Source organism: Eschrichtius robustus, chromosome 1 (assembly GCF_028021215.1).
Source record: "Eschrichtius robustus isolate mEscRob2 chromosome 1, mEscRob2.pri, whole genome shotgun sequence".
In the NCBI taxonomy this organism is placed as follows: domain Eukaryota; kingdom Metazoa; phylum Chordata; class Mammalia; order Artiodactyla; family Eschrichtiidae; genus Eschrichtius; species Eschrichtius robustus.
Genome location: NC_090824.1, coordinates 195496465 through 195518288, shown reverse-complemented (window position 1 = coordinate 195518288; position 21824 = coordinate 195496465). Strand labels below are relative to the sequence as shown.

Sequence of the window (21824 nt, the reverse complement as noted above, 5' to 3'; positions counted from 1 at the left end):
TAAACAGATTACTGTATAGACTCCTCCCCCACCTCCACCTCCTGCAGTGGATGGTGGGTCTGGAGATGGGAGGTGGAGGGCCGTTTTCGTTTCCTCTTCTTTTTATGTGGCTTTATTCCTTCTCTCATTTTCGCTCCCTCCTTATGTCTTCTGTCAACCATCTACAGTATTAGAAGTTTGATAATAAATGCACATATTCAAAGCGGCAGTATTTAAAAAATTAAAAGGAAGCTGAAGGGACAGGTCTGAAAACTAAACCTCATCTTTATCATCTGCATAAAATGCTTAAGTTTAGTACTTAAGGGTGAGTGATATAACGGACTTCCGAGTTTCTCTTTTTGAATCTCAACTGACCTTCCCCGCATCGCACAGAAATGGACGGCTGATCCGCAGCCCGTTTTGAGAACTCAGGGAGACGAGCCAAATTTAGAAATCTGCGATTTTGATTATGACCTTGAACAAGGCCCTTCTGCAGAGTGGCCACAAAGGATGCAGACCTTTTGCTGCCTGAAAAGAGCATGCTGAAGTTTAGGGCTGTAAGACCCTAACATGTATCTAACTGTGCAGCGTTAAAGTAACAGTGCAGACGAAGTGCCATGAAAATCAGCGCAGCTGTCGGGGAGATGGCTGTCTTCCTTCACTGAAGCTCTACTGGGAACCCGCCCTGGACAAAGCCCTGTGCTAGGCTGTGAGGGGATGTAAGAGGTAGTCTGGGCTCTAAGGAAACTCGTAATCAGTAGGGGAGAGAGACACACATGCCTATCACCAGAATGTGACCCTTTCCACAAAGAAGCACAAATGAAAAGCTGAGGGGTTTCAAAGGAAAACTAATCTATGACCGGCTACAGGGATTGGGGAAGGCCCCGTGGAGGGGCTTTGTAGAATTTGATTAAGAAGTTTTCCAGGCTCAGATCAACCTGCTTCAAACAGTATTTCCTATCATAACATTTCAGTAAATAAAAATAATTTGGTCAGTTTGGAATTTACTGAATCCAGATGATACATTTACATACAGACACACACAAGCACATACACTCACACGTGTGTGCTCTCCAAGAGAATAATAAAGGAAGTCCATGATCAGACATTTTCCATTTCTTTATAATGGGCAGCTCATCCCAAGGGTAACTGGAACAAAGCATTTAATGTGGACATTTGGGGATTGAAAGAAAATGTAGTGGCCTGAGTCATGAGGAAGCCAATCTTTTTGGATTAACATTATTTTTCCAGTTGAAGAGATATGGCAGAGAGGTTTATTATTTTAGTTTGGAGATATGTATCTGATGAAATAAGGCAGATAAAGGGTACCCAACAGGATGTATAAGTACCTCAGTGGGGAAATGGGCAAAGACCTCAGCAGAAAAGTTGCAAGAGGAGAAAAAGAAATGCCCAATAAACATGAAAGGAACTTCAACCCCAAAGTAACAAATTAAGACAATTACAAAAAGAAAACAAATTTTCACTATTAGCCCCAGTTTTTAAAATAATAGCAGTCATAAAATTTTTCCATCAACTGTGGGTGGGAGAATAAATTGGTATAAACTTTCTGGTAAGAAGTTTAATAATATGTATCCAGAGCCATGAAAGATCATGCTCTTTCATTCATTCCCTTTATAGGAATCTTTCCTAAGAGAAATTTAAACTGTCAGACAAAGACTTGTATTTATTGGCCCCCAGGTTGGAAATATCCTAAGTGAACAACAGTAGAATTGTAATGTAAATACAGCATATTAGTAGTATTTTGTGCCACTATTAAAAATGTTTACACAGACTATTTAGTGACAGGCTTAGTGAAAAGCAGGGAACACAATTAAATGTGTAGCCCAAATTGATACACACCCACATTCACATATTCCCCTGCACACGTATTTGTATATGTACATATACAAACAAATGAAAAAAATGTTGGTGAGAGAAGCTTCTGGTATTAACAAAATATTAACTGTGGTTCTCTTCAGTGGGATGAATTTTCGTATCTTCCTTTCAGAGTTTCCCAAAATGTCTAACTGTTTCTAGTTAGTATTTATTTTAAAAATGTATCGCTTACAGTTATAATACTGTTATTCACTGAACATCTCTCATGTGTGATTCATATGTGAACCCATCTCACCTGGCCCAGCATTTCCTTCTTCTGTGCCTGGATTATATTGGCTTGGCCAGAAAGTTCATTTTGGCCAACCCAATAATTTGGAGGGACCTCTCTGTATATAATTATCTATTTTTAATTCCTGTACTCAACCCACCTCAGTAGATTTACCCATAACTTTTGAACCAAGGAACAGCTTTTGCTGCATGAGTGGACTTTGCTTTTTCCATCTGACAAGCCCTGTAGGTTTTCACGCTGGGAGGTCTCTCTCTGATTGCAGCTCTATGATGGCCCACGGCGGATGGGGCGCTATTGTGGAGCAGACATTCCACCCTCAGGGAGCACCACGGGCTCCAAGCTTCAAGTGCTGTTTTATACCGACGGGGTCGGTCACCATGAGAAAGGATTCCAGATGCAGTGGTTCATCCAAGGTAAGCCCTCTGCTGATCTCAGTTGTATTTGGTAGCTGCTATTTGACCAAGAACCGTTCCCTTTGCAATTCTATATTTGGAAACAGTACCATCCACGAATAGTGGAACTGATCTTCGGTGGCTGTGGGGTGCCCATGGCTGTGGCAGCTTGAAGCGGGATCTCAGTTCCCTGCCCAGGGATTGAACCCAGGCCGCAGTGCTGCCCCGGCTCTCGTCTGTTTTGTAAAAAGAATTTTATTTTTTTTTTAAAGCCTCCTTCTTTTTTAAAAAATTTATTTATTTTTGGGTGTGTTGGGTCTTCGTTTCTGTGCGAGGGCCTTCTCCAGTTGCGGCAAGCGGGGGCCACTCTTCATCGCGGTGCGCGGGCCTCTCACTATCGCGGCCTCTCTCGTTGCGGAGCACGGGCTCCAGACGCGCAGGCTCAGCAATTGTGGCTCACGGGCCCAGCTGCTCCGCGGCACGTGGGATCTTCCCAGACCAGGGCCCGAACCCGTGTCCCCTGCATTGGCAGGCAGACTCTCAACCACTGCGCCACCACGGAAGCCCCTGTAAAAAGAATTTTAACAAAGAGATGGAAAACAGTGAAGCAGGTAAAGTGTTTACTAGGAGAGGAATACGTGTAGAGAAAGCACGGGTGCGCTCAGGTTGAGAGAGAGCCGTGCCTCTGGGGTAGTTTAAATCACTTATATGGGGCAGTTCTTCCGGGTCTCCTCCGGCCAATCATCTTGCTTTGTCTGGCTCTGAGTCCGTATTTGGTCTGACGCGGGGCCCTCCCCTGTGTGCGCGTGCACCTTTTAGCCAAGATGGATTCCAGCTCAAGGGTCTCTGGGAAGTTGACAGAACATATTATGGTCTGGCGCCCCCTCCCTTCTGCGAGCCCTGAGGAGCCTTTCTGTGCGTGTGTAGTTTGGGAGGTCTCCTTGCCCTCAAGAAATGGGAAATATATGGTCTCCTTATCTTGTCTCCAAGCAGGACTCAGCTCCTCCTGGCTCCTTCCATTCTCTTTATGCCCGAGTATCCGTGCACAGGGACAGATTCCATCCCGCTCCTGCCTCAGAACCTGCGTGGTAATCTAGTGCCAGGCCTTAGAACGTTTACTCAGACGTTGCTGGCTCTTGGAGAGTTGAATCCTGTTGGGGTTAAGACAGGAAGTGAAGTCCAAGTGGACAGGATTTGGGTAACCGCTTCAGAAGGTGCGGCCGCCAATTGCTTACGAGAAAGGAGGGAGCAGACGGAAGTTTCTAGGGGTGAAGGGCTGCACCTGGGCGTGGCAAGCAGGTCACGGGGTGCAATGGAGTCTCTCGGGGGAGTGGGACAGAATGAGGTTTAAGGCTCACCCTGACACTGAGCAGAGAAGGAGTGACGGGGATAGAAGGGAAGGAAGGAGAGTCAATCAGAGAGAGAAGGGGGAGGGAGAGGATTGGGCTGTGAGGGGAACCTGAGCAGAAAGCTTGGGCTAGTGATGCACTAAGCCAAGGACAGGGGTCATATCTGCCAAACGAGTAGGGGCAGGTAAAAGCCTGCCTACGAACTGGTGGTTCAGAAAACAGGTAGGGATCATCACTCCTCTGAAGATGAAAATCTGCTTTAAACACAAGTTCTGAAACTTCTAGACTGACCTCATGTGGGCCAGTCGAAAGGGAGAGGACCCCAGGGCAGTACTTCTCAAACCCTGGTCCCCCAAAGCAGCAGTAGAATGTGTGAGAAATGCAAATTCTCAGGCCCCATCCCAGAACTATGGAATGGCGAACTCTGAAGGGAAGCCCAATAATCTGTGTCTTAACTAGTCTCCCTGGCGAGTCAAGTTGAGGACCGCTCTCCTAGAGTGATCTAGACCTGAAAAATATAGTCCTCGTGCATATTATATGAGCAGTTCTAGGCCAAGAGCTTAGGGCTCACTCCTATGATTCAATCAACTTGAAAGAGGAGTGGAGTTGCCATGTTATACCTGGAATCACACACAGACATCCTAAACTGTGGTCCTGCTGTCACAATCAGGGGTGAGCCCAGGGTGAGCATACGTGAATGTGTGTTGAGGGTTTTTAACATCGTAGTACGTGTATTATATGCATCGGAGCGCTTTACACAACCGAAGAGCCCTATTATATACTTGAGGATGTAAGACGTTCTATTATTATGAACTGGAGCCTGAGTATATTTCGTTAAAACATACGTATAGGGTTTTTCAGTATTTAAAAATATTCAGTGGTAAGCCACAGCTACTTATAACTTGAAATACAGGTTATAAATTCCCAAAGTACATGAGCGATGATAATTAAGCTTGTGGAAGTTCCGGATTGTCCTTTTCATCAAATAGGTAGATTTAACCTTGGAATGCCAATTTATTGATCTATTAAGTGACGGAGCTGGATTGATTCATCTCTGTAATACAGCCCATCTCTAGTATTGTGGGATTCAGAAATAGCCTGACTCTGAGGGAACTAGAGACAGTGTGGAAAGACCTAGAAGGAACAGGAAAATCTTGGGACATGGCCCAGATTCTGAAGGGCAAGGGGTATTTTCCAGAACGGTGTTTCTCAAGCTTCCACATGGATATGCGTCACTGGGGATCTTGTTAGGGTGCAGATCCTGATGTGAGGGCTGAGGTAAGGCCCATGGATCTGCATTGCTGAAAAGCTCCCAGGTGATGCCGTTGGCGTGTCTCTGTAGACCACACTCGGAGAGCTTTCTCTTCCCTAATCTCTGAAGCGGTAAGGTTCTTTCTCACTGGGGCCCCAGCCCTTCTCCTACTGACACTGAGTCAGAGAGTGGAAAGTAAGAAATGCCAACCAGGAGACTGAGGCTCGGGGCCTAGGGGCACGGTCCTCAGCCCGAGATACACGCAGGAATTGCCTGGGTGTTTTCACAAGTACCGGTGCCTGGGTTCCAACCCAGGAAACAGGATTCCGTTGGTCTGCAGTGGGACCTTGACTACTGCTAATTTTGAAAAGCTCCCTAAGTAATTCTTTCATGCAGCTAGGACGGAGCATTTTAGGAGAAGCGATTTATTTTGCTGGTGATATCTTTCTCCTCAGCGCGCTGCTTCCTCTCCCCTCCAGGCTGTTGTAGCCATACTAGCCCAAGGCCACACTAAGGAGTATGACTTCCTGGTCATGATTGGCTGCCCTGGACGACTGGGTTTCTCCAGCCAACACACTAGGCACGGCTTTGAGTTTTGGTTGGGGAAATTTTTTTCTTCCAGTCCCATTTGGAATCTGTCTTCATTTGGGAGAGTCGAAGACATCCTCTGTCTATTCTTGTATCCTGTCTACTATTTCAAAACGTACTCCCAATTGCTGAAAACTTGCTAAGCTTGGAACCAGAGTTGTGCAACAAAATTTTGCCAGGTAGGACCAGAACTGAATAAGTTTTTTTTTTTTTTTTTTAACTCTGTGCCACTAGATGTAAATTATGCTTGGGAAGAACCTTCTGGAAGGAGACTGTTAGTGGTCTAGATCTGTGCAAAATTAACTGTCATATACTATAGCTACGCAATGCTGAGTTTATACTCGGCATCTGAACTACATCTTTAACTCGAGAGAGCCGGGAAGAGGGGCCGACAGAAAAGAGAAGGGTCAGGGAGGAGGCCTCCAACGGAAGAGGTTCCCTCGCTTCTCACCGGTTCTTGGTAACCTGAAGGCAGAAATCCGATTTCTAGTCATCCCTGTGTTCCTTCCAGAGATGCTAAGGAACGGTCAGTGTGTGACTCCTGCTCCAGGCCTGGTTCCTGCACTCCTAGAGCTTCCAGGCGACTGGGAGGAGTAGCCATCTAGCCAAGAGGCACATAAATAGACGTGAACTTAGCGGTGTGGTGATGCCACAGGAGCATACAAAAGGGGATTCGACCTGCACACGAGGCCAGGGCAGTCCTGCATGAGGGTGCAACTTCTGAACTAAAATCTAAGAATAAGCAGGAGCTAAGGCGGCAAATAGGAGAAGGAAAAGGGTTCCCAGTAGAAGAAAAGACCCTGTGGTGGGAGGGAGCAGGGTGCGCGGGGGGATCCACACGTCCAGGGCGGCTGGAGTCCTGTCACAGGTCCAGCAGGAGGAGCCGGAGAGCGAAGCAGGGGCCTTTGGGTCCCTCACTGTTAGGGGCTCGGGCAGGGACGGGCTCATACCCTCTGTTTCCCGTAAACCCTTCAGATTTCAGAGAAATATGAGTTTTTTCTTCTTTTTATGCATCTTTATTCGGGAGATTATCTGGACGTTGAGCTTCGAAGCATTTATGACCTTGAAGTATCACATGTGCATACAAAAAAAACCCATGTTTACCTGAAATAAAATGTTGGTTTTCGGTTCTCTTTTTTTTTCTTGTCATTTAAAAATTTATTTTTATACAATTTTAAAGGTTACTTTCCATGTACAGTTATTACAAAATACTGGCTGTCTTCCCCGTGTTGCACAACACATCCTTGAGCCTGTACTACACCCAATAGGTTGTCCCTTCCCCTCCCCACCCCAATAGTGCCCCTCCCCCCTCCCCACTGGTAACCGGTAGTTAGTTCTCTCTATCTGTGAATCTGTTCTTTTTTTGTTATAGTCACTATATTGGTTGTGTGTTTTAGATTCCACGTATAAGCAATATTTGTCTTTGACTTACAGAGAAATGAGTTTTGAGTAGCATCTGGGAGCACTGAAGCAACGTGGCGTGTTGTGGGATTTGAATACAAAATATTCAATAAATGATATTCATAATAATATTGTGACTATTATTCATAATAATATTCAATAGTATTCGTAAATAAATATTAAACAGATACAAGGTCCAAAATACGCTTAAAAATTAGTCTCAATTTTAAATTAAAGAGAAATCTTCTTGAATGTGCCTGTGTGCACGTGCACGTGTGTCTGTGTAGGTAATCCAGAAACATTGTCTGAGCGCAGCTTCTTCAGATCCGCATCTCAGAATCAGGCTCCAGTGCTGAGCCGGGACACACAGGCTGACAGTGGCCGGGAAGCTGCTCTTCCTCACCGGCCAGAGCAAGTGCCTTTAAACTCTGAGCCTCTTTTCACCAGAATCAAATCTCCTTTCAGGCCCTCTTTCCCCTCCCAGTCTCTCCCAGACATATGCAGCGAGAAATCCCAAACCTCTTCACCGCAAGCTCAGAATCTGCAGTGGCATCATTTCCTGACCACTGCTGCCTAGGAAGACTCCCCATGTGCTTCATTCAGGAGGCCAATTAATAAATAAACCCGCTCACAAAATGTGCCTCTTTGTCGCCCACACAAATCTTCTATTTGCTTTGCGAAAACGGATCTACAATCGGGCTTTCTTTGTGGGCGCGTCTTTGAAGCGGGTGTTGCGGGTGTGAGATTAACCACACTGCGTCGCCTTTATGCAAAGCATCAAAGAGAATCCCGCTCTGTAAAGAAAGAAATGGCCACAGTTGCCCTGTCCGGCTAAACGGTGTGCAGTTTTCAGCGCTGACGGCATTGTCTGGGGGCTGAGTTTGGCCCGGCCTCGGGGACCTGCATCTGGGTTGCTGAAGGGAATATAGAACTTTCTGCGAGCTGCGTGAATAGGGCCTCCCGGCCAGCTGCGCAAACCCCTCGCCTCTTCTGATCACGCCTCCCAGGGGCCCTCTTTCACTTGGCAGTGGAATCCGGCAAAAAAGCAAGGTCAAGGAGCTTTGTGAGTGAAAGAGTGACATTTGCAAAGGGAGAAAACCCCTGACCTGGGAACAGCAAGAGGAAGGGCGAAGTGCCTGGATCAGGAGGTGACGTCACCCTGGGCTTTCACAAAGGAGAGCGTGGCCTTTTCTTTGGGGAGATAGATGACATCAGCCTCTTGAATGGGGGCTGGTTCCATTTTATCATCCCTTCAGCTATTAACGAGATTTCTCAAGCCTTGGGGGTTTTGCAGAGATCAGCTCGGGGTTTATAAAAACTGTATCCTGATCCTGCATGGCTGGCTTGGTTTGAACATGAGCCAGCGCTGTCTTGACCGCCTGTGGACACACAGCGCTGTATCAAAGCGCTTCTAAAAAATGGATTTTGAGAGCCCTGGCAAAGAACCTCCTTGAGGTCTGCAACGTTTCCCGTAAACCTTCCCTCAGTTCTTTCCCTCACATGGGCATTTCAATAGTCTCCGTTATTGTTGGTCTTTCAGGGGAATTCCTTCTAATTTGTCGTTTTTTATTCCTTTTGTGATTTAGAGTATGTGTGCCAGGGTTTCTGGGAGGTTCACCCTTTGAGGACAAAGGTTTTATCTTTTGTAATTCAGGGAACAGTTTGTGGTTCTGCATCTTGTGGTAGTGATTACTTGGGGCCCCTGTGGCATGTTATCGAGGACATGTTTTCATTCAGTCATTCATTCAGCCAACCAACCAGCATATATTTATTCATGACCAGGTTCTGGGCTTGGCGTTTATAAAATGTAGAGGGTGTATTTGTTTTCTCAGCCTGTCATAACAGAATACCAGATTGAGTAGCTTAAACATCAGAAGTTTATTTCTCACAGTTCTGGAGGCTGGAAGTCCAAGATCAGGTGTCAGCAGGTTTGGTTTCTCCTGAGACCTCTCTGTTTGGCTTGCAGACTGCAGCCTTCTCACTGTGTCCTTACGTGGCTTTGTCTGTGTGAACCTACTGATGGCTCTGTGTGTCCAAATTTGTTATTCATATAAGGAGGCCAGTCAGATTGGACTGGGGTCCATTCTAGGAGCCTTATTCTGGCTTCATCACTGCCGTAGTAGCCCAATGTCCAGACGCAGTCACATTCTGAGGTACTGGAGGTTAGGGCTTCAGTGTGTTAATTTTGGGGGAGACACAATTCAGCCCATAACAGAGAAGAAGGAGACAGCATCCTTGACTTCAGGGAGTTGGTCAGTAGTAGGGGAGACAGACAAACCAAGTGCAGAATCCATGATCCATGATGCTGGGGGCGGGGGCAGGGAGGAGACCTAGGCTGGCCACAGGGACTTTGAGAGGCCCTCCAGGCCGCTTTGATACTTGAGCCGAGTTTTAAAGAATAAACAAGAATCAGTCAAATATCTGGGAGGGGAAGGCATTTCTAAGCAGAAGCAGGGAGGCTTGGGTTGATTATGGCAAAGGTTTTCAACCAGCAAGTATTTCAGCTAAAGCACATGCTCCCAGCACCCACACCAACGGGGTGAAAATTGCTTCTTGGGAGGGTGAAAATATTTTATGCTTCATGTATAAAGCACAGATACATCGAGTACATAGCAGATATATATTATATCTGTGATATTAAATTTTTTGAGCAATTGGGAAAAAATATCCCAAAAGCCTCCTTAGAAGGGCAATAATGAACAAACGATTGAGAAATGCTGAGCTAAAAGGAGGATAGAAGGTGAGGCAGGACAAGTTGTCAAAGACCAATTGATGGGAGCCATCGCAAGAACTTGGATTTTATTTCCCGTTGTCTGTCCTGAGTCCTGCTCCTGCACGATGCAAACATTCACAGGAATCTGGAGGTACGATGCTCGCCAGGAAAGTGATTTTTGAATTGTGGTCAGCAGAGATTCTGCGGCAGGCTCATAAGGCCAGGATGTGAATCACGCGGTCTGGTCCTCACCTCGGGCAGAGACCTTTCTCTCTCCTAGTGTCACTTCCTGCTGGGCAGTGATAGAATGTCACAGAGAAAGAAGTGGTAAAACACCTCTCCCCCTCTGCCTCTAAGGTAACTTCAGCTGCGATCAAGAATGTGCCCTTTGTTCAGTAAATCTGTAAGCAAGCTCTTGGTAAAGACAGATGGGGAAAACATAGACTCCTGTGATTGTCTTATTATGTTGTGTGATATGAGATAAAGAAATCTTGTTCAGTTTGGGTCAAAATTTAAGTAAAAGAGAAGCTTTTAAGAAACATTAGTTCTGTTTAATTTAAAAGTTATTTCCCTAACTGCTAACTAGGTTTTCTTTCACATTTATACATGCTCTATCCTGTCCTACTTATTCTGGCCACTTCAGCCTATTTGGTATTTTGGACTTTTCATCTTTGTGTTACTCTTAGAAAATGTTTAAGCCTGGAGACTGAAAGCGAGTACAGTCTTAGTGGAGAACCAAAGCACAGATTGCTGTATTATGATACTGTGTCTGATTTTTATTTATGGCAAGTTCTCACTTAACATCTTTTTTGGAAGGAAGTTCTTAATGGATGATGCTAATGGAAAAAAAAATCGGTTAATAAGTTTGTAAAAGTGGGATGATCACTTACTAAGAAAATCCTGCAGTTCTTTTTGCCTTGGTTTCACAATTTTTCCAGCAAGGTCCTAGTAACCAGAGGCAGCATTAAACCTATGCAGACATTTCACTATGAGCGGAAAAGCTAAATCCTGACATTATTTGCCTCCTTGACAACAAAGGAAAATACAAACACACAGAGTTGACCTTCATGTAATGTTGGCTCTGAGTCTCGTATCCAGTGGCAACCTTTTAGGAGTCTGGCATCCCAATTCCCACGTCACTACTGTTCGCAGAGGTTGAGCTCTATTTCCATTGCTACTCTTTCAAACAGTTATAAAAAGAAAAAAGTAACCCTCAAACAACCATGACCTTCCCAAATCATATATTGCACAATTTGTAATAGTCCTTGAGATTTGGGCCAAAAAGACGGGCTTTCTTGAATCTTCTGTTTGTGTTCTGGTTCCTTAGCAGCAACACCCCTGATAGATACTGCACATACTTTCCAGGGGATTCCACACTTTTCTGTACAACGTGAAAAAAGAAACCATGCATTTTTTTTCGCAGTTTCAAATTTAGCCCCAAATGAGTAAACCAACACAGAATAAACACGATGTTCAGGGTAGGACATCATTTTTGTCCCCAGAGATTTCTCTTTTTGAGCATTTACTTAAATGATGCCGTACTTGTCTCTGACATTATGTATCCAAGGACCTGTTTTTCTGTATATGCCGCTGGATATTCAGAGAAACTAAAGCCAGCCTTCCGTGGCCTTGACTCACAAAACCAAGAATGAATCTCTGGTGTAAGATAGTAATTACATTCTAGAAGATTTAATCTAATTCTGTATTCTCTGTATAAGTAATGACATTGATACACCTTATCCCTGATTTTTTTTCCTTCTAGTTATTCTTTCAGACTACTCACAGGCTAAATAATACAGACTTATCAATACTACCTAAATGTAATTTTAAATTTATTTTAAGACGTTAATGGTGATAAAAATAAAACCACGTTACCATGTTAAGAGCGAACGAAAATATGATTTAAATTCTTGGTGCACTGACTTAATTGACACCTCATTTATTATTACTGGACCAAGTAATTATTTAAAATGTTGATATTATAATTTTTGAAAAGTTGGTGTTATCTTTCTACCATGTGCTGGGCCTTTTGGCTAGCATTTTAAAAATACGATCTCTTGTCTTCTCCTAATAATCCTCTGAAATCAGCATCATCACCCGCATATTATGGATAAGAAAACTGAGGGAGGAGTCTTAGAGAAGTCAAGTAACTTCCCCAAACTCAAAGAGGGAATGAGGACACACAACCAAGTGTGTGGTGTCGAACTCCCAAGTGTTTACACAGCTGCACTCTGCTTACAAGCAAATGATTTTTCCCCACAATTTTTCATTGCAAAAAAGATGAGATGATATTGCAACGCAGAGACGGTCAGAGCTTATAGCAGGTAATTTTGCAGCTAAATTCCCACTGAGGATAATGGCTGTCTTTGAAAGAAGGTGTGCTGTCTTTCCCAAGTAAATAATGTTCCCATTCCAAGGTCTCCCCACTGAATTGCCCAGCTCCTTCTTCCATAGCAATGATGGGGGTGAAGCGCAGTACTTAGCCAACAGCTCGTTCAAAATAGCTGAGTTTGCTTGTCTGTCCTTCAACGCAGTATCTGCTTTATTCCTCATTCGTAAAGTGTTCTTTCTCTGGAGTGGCTACATATGGTTGCTGTAATCATACACTTTGAGCTGGGATAGACCACAGAGATCATCTGATCTGTTACCATGGCTTAGTTATGCAAAAGATCTTACAAGAGAAGTGCTATTAAAGCGAAGGATAGCTACCCCGTAATAGATTGGTCGGACGAGGGTGGAGCGCTTGAGGGTTTGGTTAATCCAGGACCCCAGTCAGAGGGCACGTGGGCTGACTGGACGCCCGAGGCATGTGTCCTGTGAGAGACCAGCACCCTTCCTGTTGTCATCACAGAACATCATCTCATGGCTCAGGCTTGGACAGAGCTTGGAGGGTCAGAGGACACCACGACCGTTGGCATGGCGCTGCCCTCACTTGTCCATTGGTCCATCAGGGGCAACCTTGCTGTGGAAGAAAGGCTGGGGGTTGGGGGAGGTGAGAGAAGGAATGGAGGTGGGCGAGGGCGAGTGACGCAGAGCCCTATGGGGAGGCGGTGAGCTTCTCTCCCTGCAAACGCACTGTGTACCAGAATAATTAAATGGAAAGAGGGACTTCCCTGGCAGTCCAGTGGTTAGAACTCGGCCCTTTTACTGCCAAGGGCCCGGGTTCAATCCCTGGTCGGGGAACTAAGATCCCGCAAGCTGTGCAGCGTGACCAAAAAAGTAAATAAAATAAATAGAAACAAAGCCGGATTTGAATGAATACTTAGTACGAGTGTTGAACCTTGGAAATCACATAAAGAGAACATGCTTCCTCTGCCTTTGCCTGTTTGGGGGATTTCATGAAGTAGCTCTTGGTAGTCTTACGCATGACTACTTATTTTAGGGGAAATTAGTCCAGCTGCCTTGGTCTCATTTCATTTCCTTGGAAGACGTTTCTATATATTTTGTTCAATAATTTTGTTCAATAATAAGAAATCTTCAATAATTACAAAAATGTGTAAGAGAGAGAGAATGATTGATTTCTCCTGAATTGTAAGCAAAGAATTTCTAATGGGGAACCATTTTTCAACTTGGTTGGAATGAGTAGATTAGATGAAAAAGGATATAGTTAATCAAAATGAAAAGATGACAAGATCAGCTATACTTGTTTGGGTCAAAAGGAAAGATTTTTAAACTTTCATATAAAGGAAATTAAAATTTATATTATGTGAAGAGTCCTAAAATATGGGTACATTGGGTTCATGTCTTTTTAATGGTATACTAAGGTGAAACACTTCAATATTCAGATTCAGAACATCTCAGAGAGTCTATGAAAATATTAATTTTGAATATTAATGTGACATCTTACATGGTAATTTAAAAGTCATTTTGTAACTGTGGACGGCGTTGATTTTTGAGCTCCTTGTATCCTATATCTATTTTCCAAGTCATTAACTGCATGTTATGACCTTATTCTTTCACTCTTTTTTTTTTTTGTCCCTACCATTGAAAGTAGATAACTCTACTCTGTATCCATTGCTGTATGGAATACATTTAGACAAAATGATTATCACAAAGTCTGGGTCTGGGATGAAATCCTTATGGAAGATGAAACTTTCTGAACCCTCACCCTAAACTCTTGAGTTGGCTTCTCCTAACGTGATACCGAGCTTAAGTTTGTCTCTAGTTTTCTCAACAACAGACTTTGTGCTGAGTCTGAACGTTTATGTCCCCTCAAAATTCATGTGTTGAAACCTAACCCGTAAAGTGATAGTAGTAGGAATGGGGCATTTGGGAGGTGATTAGGTCATGAGTGTAAAGCCCTCATGGCTAGGATTAGTGCCCTTATAAAGGAAGCCCCAGAGGGACCCCTCACCCCTTCTGCCATGTGATGTCTATAACCCAGGAGAGGACCCTCAGCCTCACTTCCTAGGGCTACTGTAACAAAATACCACAACTGGGTAGCTTAAAACAACAGAGATTTATTTTTTCACAGTTCTGGAGTCTCAAAGTCGAAAATCAAGGTATCAGCAGGGCCATCCCTTCGAAGGCTCTAGAGAAGAATCCTTCCTTACCACTTCTAGCTTCCGCTGGTTGCTGGCCATCCTTGGCTTTCCTTGGTTTGTCCGTGTGTAACTTCAGTCTCTGTCTCAGTCTTCATATGGCCCTCTTCCTTTTGTGTGTCTATGCCCAAATCTCTCACTTCTTAGAAGGGCATCAATTATATTGAATTTCAGCCCCCCTCTAATCCAGTATGACCTCATCTTAACTTCATAACATCTGCAAAGACCCTGTTTCCAAATAAGGTCACGTTCACAGGTTCCAGGTGGACATGATTTCTGGGGGACGCTATTCAACCCAATACAGGAGGTTCTGCAGCTTTGACAACTTTCCCCTCTCCTGGAGTCACCTGCTTTGTCTTCTTTCTTCTTTCTTTTTCCTCTGGAGAATTTCCCATTCCTTGGCCTTTACATTACCTGGTTTTCTTCTCTGATTTCATCTCGTGATTGCTCCAGCTGGTGCCCTCTCTGTCCTCACAGAATCAGTCTAACCCACAAAATCCCCCAGAAAATTAGTCTGTAAATTCTTAAGATCAGGTGAATTTGGGGGCCCCACTCATGGCTTTGTCTTCAGAGAGGAGTGTTGACCTGATTTTAGTCTTCTCTCTTAGGATGGATACCTATCACTTGCCTTTCTCTTATACCTCGGGACTGCGCCATGCACTTGTAGACTGTTGGGGGATTAACTGGTAAAACCAAACCAGGAATTGCTGACTTTTTGTGGTTCTTATATGTGCCATGGTCACCATTAGACAACTTTGTCCTTTTTAAGGAGCTCGTATCTGTCTCCACCTCCATTCCAACCTAACCTGAAAGTTTCTGTTCAAAATTGCTTTAATTACATTATTTGAATGTCTCATAGATAAATCAGGCAACCCAACTTCTGGGCATATATTCAGAGAAAACCATTACTTGAAAAAATACACGCACCCCTATGTTCATAGCAACACTATTGACAATAGCCAAGACATGGAAGCAAGCTAAATGTCCACCAACAGATGAACGGATAAAGAAGATGTGGTACATATATGCAATGGGAATACTACTCAGCCATAAAAAAGAATGAAATCATGCCATTTACAGCAACATGGATGGACCTAGAGATTATCATACTAAGTGAAGTAAGCCAGACAAAGACAAATATCATATGATATTGCTTATATGTGGAATCTGAAAAAAAATGATACAAATGAACTTATATACAAAACAGAAATAGACCCACAGACATAGAAAACAAACTTATGGTTACCAAAGGGGAAAGGGGGGTGGGGAGGGATAAATGAGGAGTTTGGGATTAACATATACACACCACTATATACAAAATAGATAACCAACAAGGACCTACTATATAGCACAGGGAACTCTACTTGATACTTAGTAATGACCTATAAGGGAAAAGAATCTGAAAAAAAAAAAATGTATATATAACTAAATCACTTTGCTGCACACCTGAAACTAACACAACATGGTAAATCAACTATACTCCATTAAAAAAAAAAAAAAGTAGTGAGGCCTGTGTACTGCAGGAAATAGTTGAACCTTGTTTTGGGTTGGACTTGCCCAAATTCTGAGCTCCTAGTTACCGTTTCTCATTATAGCCACCCCACGCCTGACTCTTACGAAAAGAGTCCTTACTGGTAACTCCTCCTTGGGACCCTGCCCCCTTCGCCTGCTGCCCTTTTGCATGTCAGAGGGGAACTGGACAGACCAGTGAGTCTCCTCTCAAGGTCTTGCAGAAGAGAAGGTTTTTATTTTTACAGTATAGAAAAACTATTAAAATATAAATCATTCATTTTGATGAAGCATGTGAGCATAATCATTTACTATTTAAAATTTATTCTTTTACTCTACTTTGGTTTTTCAGCTTCTTTTTAACATTTACCCTGATTTCTCAGACATTTCCCTGCGAAATTAGAGGATAAGGATGTGAGGGTGTCCTGTTTGGGTCCGTTCTCTGCTCCTTTTCCTCCAGCCTCAGGGGGCTTTGGCCCAGTCACTTCCAAGCTGGCAGGCCCTCCCAGTGCTGTTGGTTTATGGAACATAGTTTCAGGAAAATGCCAAGTGTAAAGAGGTTTGAGCAATTGTAATTGCAGGAAACTCAGAATGTGCTTTTAAAACTTTGGGCCTCTAATTCCATCTAGCCGATTCATTGCTAATTTGCTTTTATTAAAAACAAAACAAAAAATCGGCAGCCACCCCAAACCTTGAGGATAGAGCGTACATAGACTATGCTTTTTGTTGTTGTTGTTCTGGAATTTTTATAACTCGTTGCTTGTTTTAGAGCAAACAAAAAACCCCCCAAAATAACAGTGTTAGCAAAGTTCTTTTTTTAATTTAATTTAATTTTATTTATTGCTTTTTTTGAATTTTTGAATTTTATTTTATTTATTTGCTTATATATGGAAAAGATTTAAGTTATCTTCACAAGTAAGCAGGTTTAGCAACAACTTTTAACTCTTTCTTGTTATGAGTTCCGTAGATCAATGTGCTTCCTGCTGATAACGTAAGCGCTTCCTTTCAGTTGATGGCTGGGAGTTTGGAGGAAAATAGAATCAAACAGATTATCAGTCACCAGTACTAAAAGTTTTATAAAGATTAACTAATTAAAACTGAAAAACGTATGATTCTCTTCAGGACATTATTTTATTCCAGTTCAGCTGATATCTGACGATGTTAGCGTATTAGATTTGTCAGATTTGTCTCACATTAAATGAAAAAGAATTTTGCTTTATTTTTTTCTGGTTGCTATGGTGACTTTTTTCCTCAGTAGATGGACAGAACGGTAATGAGGGCGGTGTTCAACACTGCCGTTCCAGGGCCTTAGGGCTGAAATGCCCAACAAGGCCTAGCGGAGAGAAGGCAGAACTGCGAGTAGGGGCTTGGGGGCGGGAGGGGTTGGCAGGGGGAGGTTGACCCCAGATCCGCCGTTCACTATGTGAGTTACAAGCCCAGCAGCCTTCTTGAGCCTCACTCTGCCCATCTCTAAAATGGGCCTGATATGATCACTCTTGCCTACCTCGTAGAGTTGTTATGAATTTCAGATAAGATAACGTGCTCATTAGAACCACATTGAAAAACTGTGCACTATACCATACAGATATGAACTATCTTTATTGTACCTTCATGAACAATTGATTTCTTATGTCTTATCGGGTATTCATGACGGCACTTTAGCTGGTGTGGTAATTCCTCTTCCAGCTCCAGGTCTTTCTCTCGTCTCATCCCAGATCTGGATAAACTCCTGTTCAGTTGTAATACACAGTATATATGGAGTGATTGTCATATGCAAGACACTTAGCTAGAAGCCTCACTTCGGACTTTTCATTTAATCTGTATCACAACCCTACGAGGTTAAGTACTAACACTGTTACAGATGAAGACATTGAGGATTAGAAAGGTTAAATCAGTTATCCAAAGAGTAGCATAGCCAGGGCTGGAATGTTTTGTCTTATGCCATGGCCTATGCTTTACTTGGTATGTTATTATATTTCCACAAGTTTGGCAACTCTGAAATCATGTCTCCTCCATGAAAATCTTTTCTTACCAGTTGGTGCAAAGAGCCCCTATCTCTCTTTATTTCTTCTGAATATGTATCCCTCAGAGCTCTTTATTCATCACTCCATTCTACTCCTTGGTTAGTATTTTCATCATTTAATTATTTTCTCCATGTAGACCTCTGAAATGCTTTCCCAAATCATTGTCCTCTGTTTTAGATGACCGAAGCCCAGTTATAGAAAACTTCTCTGTTTTCCTACATTTGATTATTCATTCAACCAGACAGGTAACGTGATGAGGAGGATCTTGGGAGTCTACCCATCACCTCCTATGTCATTTCCCGTTGGCAATTGGTCGATACAACTTCTTTCATCTCCAGCCTTGTCTGTCCTCCCTTTTCTATCCTTCCTGGGACCCCCTGGTCACTCATCCAAGGTCACAGACATGACTGACAATGACATGATTTTTTAAACTTATTGCACAGCCCGCTAAACTGTGTTTTCTCCACAGTTTCATTTGTTTTAATATTTGCAGGTATGTCTATACCATTATTTCTACTCTAAATAAAATGTAGGCACCTGAGATTTTCCGGAAGCCTTGTTGTTTCCATCTCCAAAGTAGCTGGTTGGATTTCGAAAGAGATTTTCTTCTGTGACTCACCCAGGAGAAAGTGTATTTTAACAAGAGACCATCAAGTCCTGAATCTCACACCAAGGGAGACAGTGCAGCAAACAAACAGTTTTTCTCTTTCCTGGCCCCAAGTAAGCTTAAATTTAATAGGAAAGTAAAATTAGGATGTTTGTTTATGTGGAAAGGCTTTTAGTATTAGACATCAGCAACACTGGGGACAGCTCCATAGGTAAAGCAGCTTTTACCAAATAGGTAGATTTTTGAATTCCACAAAATAAATTTATTTATTATAAATTTATAATAAATTTATTTATTTATTTATAAATTTATTTATTTATTTATTTACTTCTGGCTGCACTGGGTCTTCGTTGCTGCACGCGGGCTTTCTCTAGTTGCAGCGAGCGGGGGCTGCTCTTCGTTGTGGTGCGTGGGCTTCTCATTGCGGTGGCTTCTCTTTGATGAGGAGCACGGGCTTCAGTAGTTGTGGCACGCGAGCTTCAGTAGTTGTGGCACGCGAGCTTCAGTAGTTGTGGCTCGCGGGCTCTAGACTGCAGCAGGCTCAATAACTGTGGCACATGGGCTTAGTTGCTCCGTGGCACGTGGAATCTTCCCGGACCAGGGCTCAAACCCGTGTCCCCTGCATTGGCACGTGGATTCTTAACCACTGCGCTACCAGGGAAGTCCCTGAATTCCACACTCTATTAAAAATAAAACAAAACCAAAACTTGTCTCTACTACACAAGGTGCAGAAATAGTAAATCAAAGAAAATAAACAGCTTTGCTATTCAATATAAACAAGATATTGTTGATGAGGCAGAATTAAATTATTTTGCTTTTGATTCATTTCAGCGTTTGGAACATGTTTTCTCTCCTTTAGAATTAAACACAATAGGAGTTTTTGGACTGTCTTGCTATTTCCTTTAATTGGCAGTGGGATAGTATGTGTTGATATAGGTTCCAAGTCACATTTCCTGTATTGTAACCAGTTTCTTTTTCACAGCTAATTAAGTGGAAAATGATGTATAAATACAATTCAAAAGATTCACATTGTATACTCTTCAAAAAACTCTACTATTTACTGTGAATTATAGTTTTTGTTTTTCATTTATAATTTGAAAAACTCAACTGTTGGTGTGAATTTATTATTGTTCATTTTTATCTGTAATTATCCAATTCCAAATTCATATTCTAATGTTTCACTGTTAACCTAAAGATAGCTTGAATTTATGAAACAAATTATCAAATAAATCATTACATATTTCATTTTTTTTGGTTAATAGAAATGTTCTCAATTTTGTTATGAATATCTTTTCCCTTGTCCCTTAAGGAGAGCATAGAAAAAATAGACATCATTCATTTTCTCAGTTTTGGGGTTTTTTTTAACATCTTTATTGGAGTATAATTGCTGTACAATGGTGTGTTAGTTTCTGCTTTATGACAAAGTGAATCAGCTATACATATACATATATCCCCATATCCCCTCCCTCTTGCGTCTCCCTCCCACCCTCCCCATCCCACCCCTCTAGGTGGTCACAAAGCACCGAGCTGATCTCCCTGTGCTATGCGACTGCTTCCCGCTAGCTATCTGTTTTACATTTGGTAGTGTATATATGTCCATGCCACTCTCTCACTTCGTTCCAGCTTACACTTCCCCCCATTTTTTCAGTTTTTTAAAGATATATTTTGACATAAATTTTTTTTTTGCTTGATACCAAGTACACATTTATTAAAGAATTTCCAAATCTAGGAAAAAGAAATGATACCCAAGAGAGTGAAGCATAACTGGCTAAATGCTGATAAAAGTCTCTCATCTGTGGAATGAAATTAGTATCGAAAGAGAATTATGCCAACACTGTACTATTGAAGCTAACAAATTCTAAAATATCTTTTGGCAACTCAACATGATGATTTATTTATTTTTATTTATAACTTAACCATCAGTTAGCACGTGAAAGATAAAATAGAATTCACTATTTTTTTTCAAATCAAAACTTATTGAAATTACTCTTTGCAAACTGAAGGAAAAGCAAAAAGAATTTAATGATTTGCAGGAGGGCATGTGGTAATAGCACTTTTTTTATGTCTACAGATGGATTTTTTTTTTTCCCAAGGGGCATTAAATATACCTGGCTTCTTTAGCACTGCTTGTACTATGGCATATGCTCAATAAATGTTGATTGAATGGATGGATGGATGAATGGGAATTGGAAAGTTATTTTATGTCTTTCAAAATTTAGAAATACAAAGAGGGAGTTAAATTTCTACCATAATTATCAGAATTAACTTTATATTTCAGTACTTTATAGTTTTTACCATAAAATACCACTGAATTAATTTGTTCTATTTTGCGTTTGATGTGAACTGTTAAATCAAAGTTGTTACCTTTTGGTAAATTGAACTTCAGAGGTAGTGAGATTATGAAGGAGAAAAAGAAAGCTGCAAAGGGTCTTCAAGCTCCAACAGTTAATCTTTGTCTCCTCCTCACAAACACACAGTATTTTTCCCCAGTATGGTATCACTTTTAATAATATTGGAATTTCTCTTTAGGAGACACACACATAAGTGCTATTCATGAGAAAAGAGCATGGCATACCTAAAAATAAAATTGTGCTTTGTTTTTTTATAAACCTTGTTTATGTTTATTTTAAACCTTAGGGAAAAGTATACTGTGGGTCTCCAGAGCTGTAAGTGGGTAAGTTAAAAAGTACTGTAATTTTTCAAAGCATCGTTGACTGCCAAGAATCTGATATTATCATTCCAGCTTACAGCAACTCAGTTAAGGGTATTAGTATCCTGCTATTTGCAAAGGAATTTGCAAGGAAACCTAAAACAATTGGAAAAGACAATGGAAAAATATGATACAGACTTTTAGATGAATCGACTATGATTTAAAAAAAAGAATTAGATTATCTGATGAGCTGAATCTAAATGAAAAGGCAGGTGAGGTATCCAAGCTTCCATTTCCTTGTTCTCTTTTATATTATGTGACCACAAAATTATTTTCTGCCAAAGTTTTTTTTTTTTTCCATTGGCTTGCTTATTTGATACAACTGATGCCAAGAACCATAGGAGCTGAAAATGTAGGTTGAAAAAAATGGGGGTAACAGACTGGCTTTGCTTACCTATAATGTATTTTAGTAAGAGATGATTTCCATGGGCCACTGTGTTGCACAACTCCAGGGAACATCGTTTGATGGAATACACTGTGACTGGTGCCCCCTGGGGTTGTGCAGTGGTGCTGAGCACATATACAGTCTGTGCTGATTTTGGCTTCAGGAATATTTTCCATGGATGGCTGTAGTCGGAAAAATATTTTTGAATCTTCACGCACTTATGTTTTTTTAACATTCACCACAGGCTAC

General features: G+C 42.1%; 1 protein-coding gene across 1 annotated transcript in view; it reads left to right on the top strand.

Moving 5' to 3' along the window:
- The window catches only part of CUBN (cubilin), a 277317-nt gene that overhangs the window by 94598 nt on the left and 160895 nt on the right, over positions 1-21824 (top strand). Inside the window, exon 29 of the mRNA XM_068562017.1 lies at positions 2367-2517. Within this exon, the coding sequence (XP_068418118.1) occupies positions 2367-2517 (151 nt within the window). The remainder of the gene's footprint in view (positions 1-2366; positions 2518-21824) is intronic.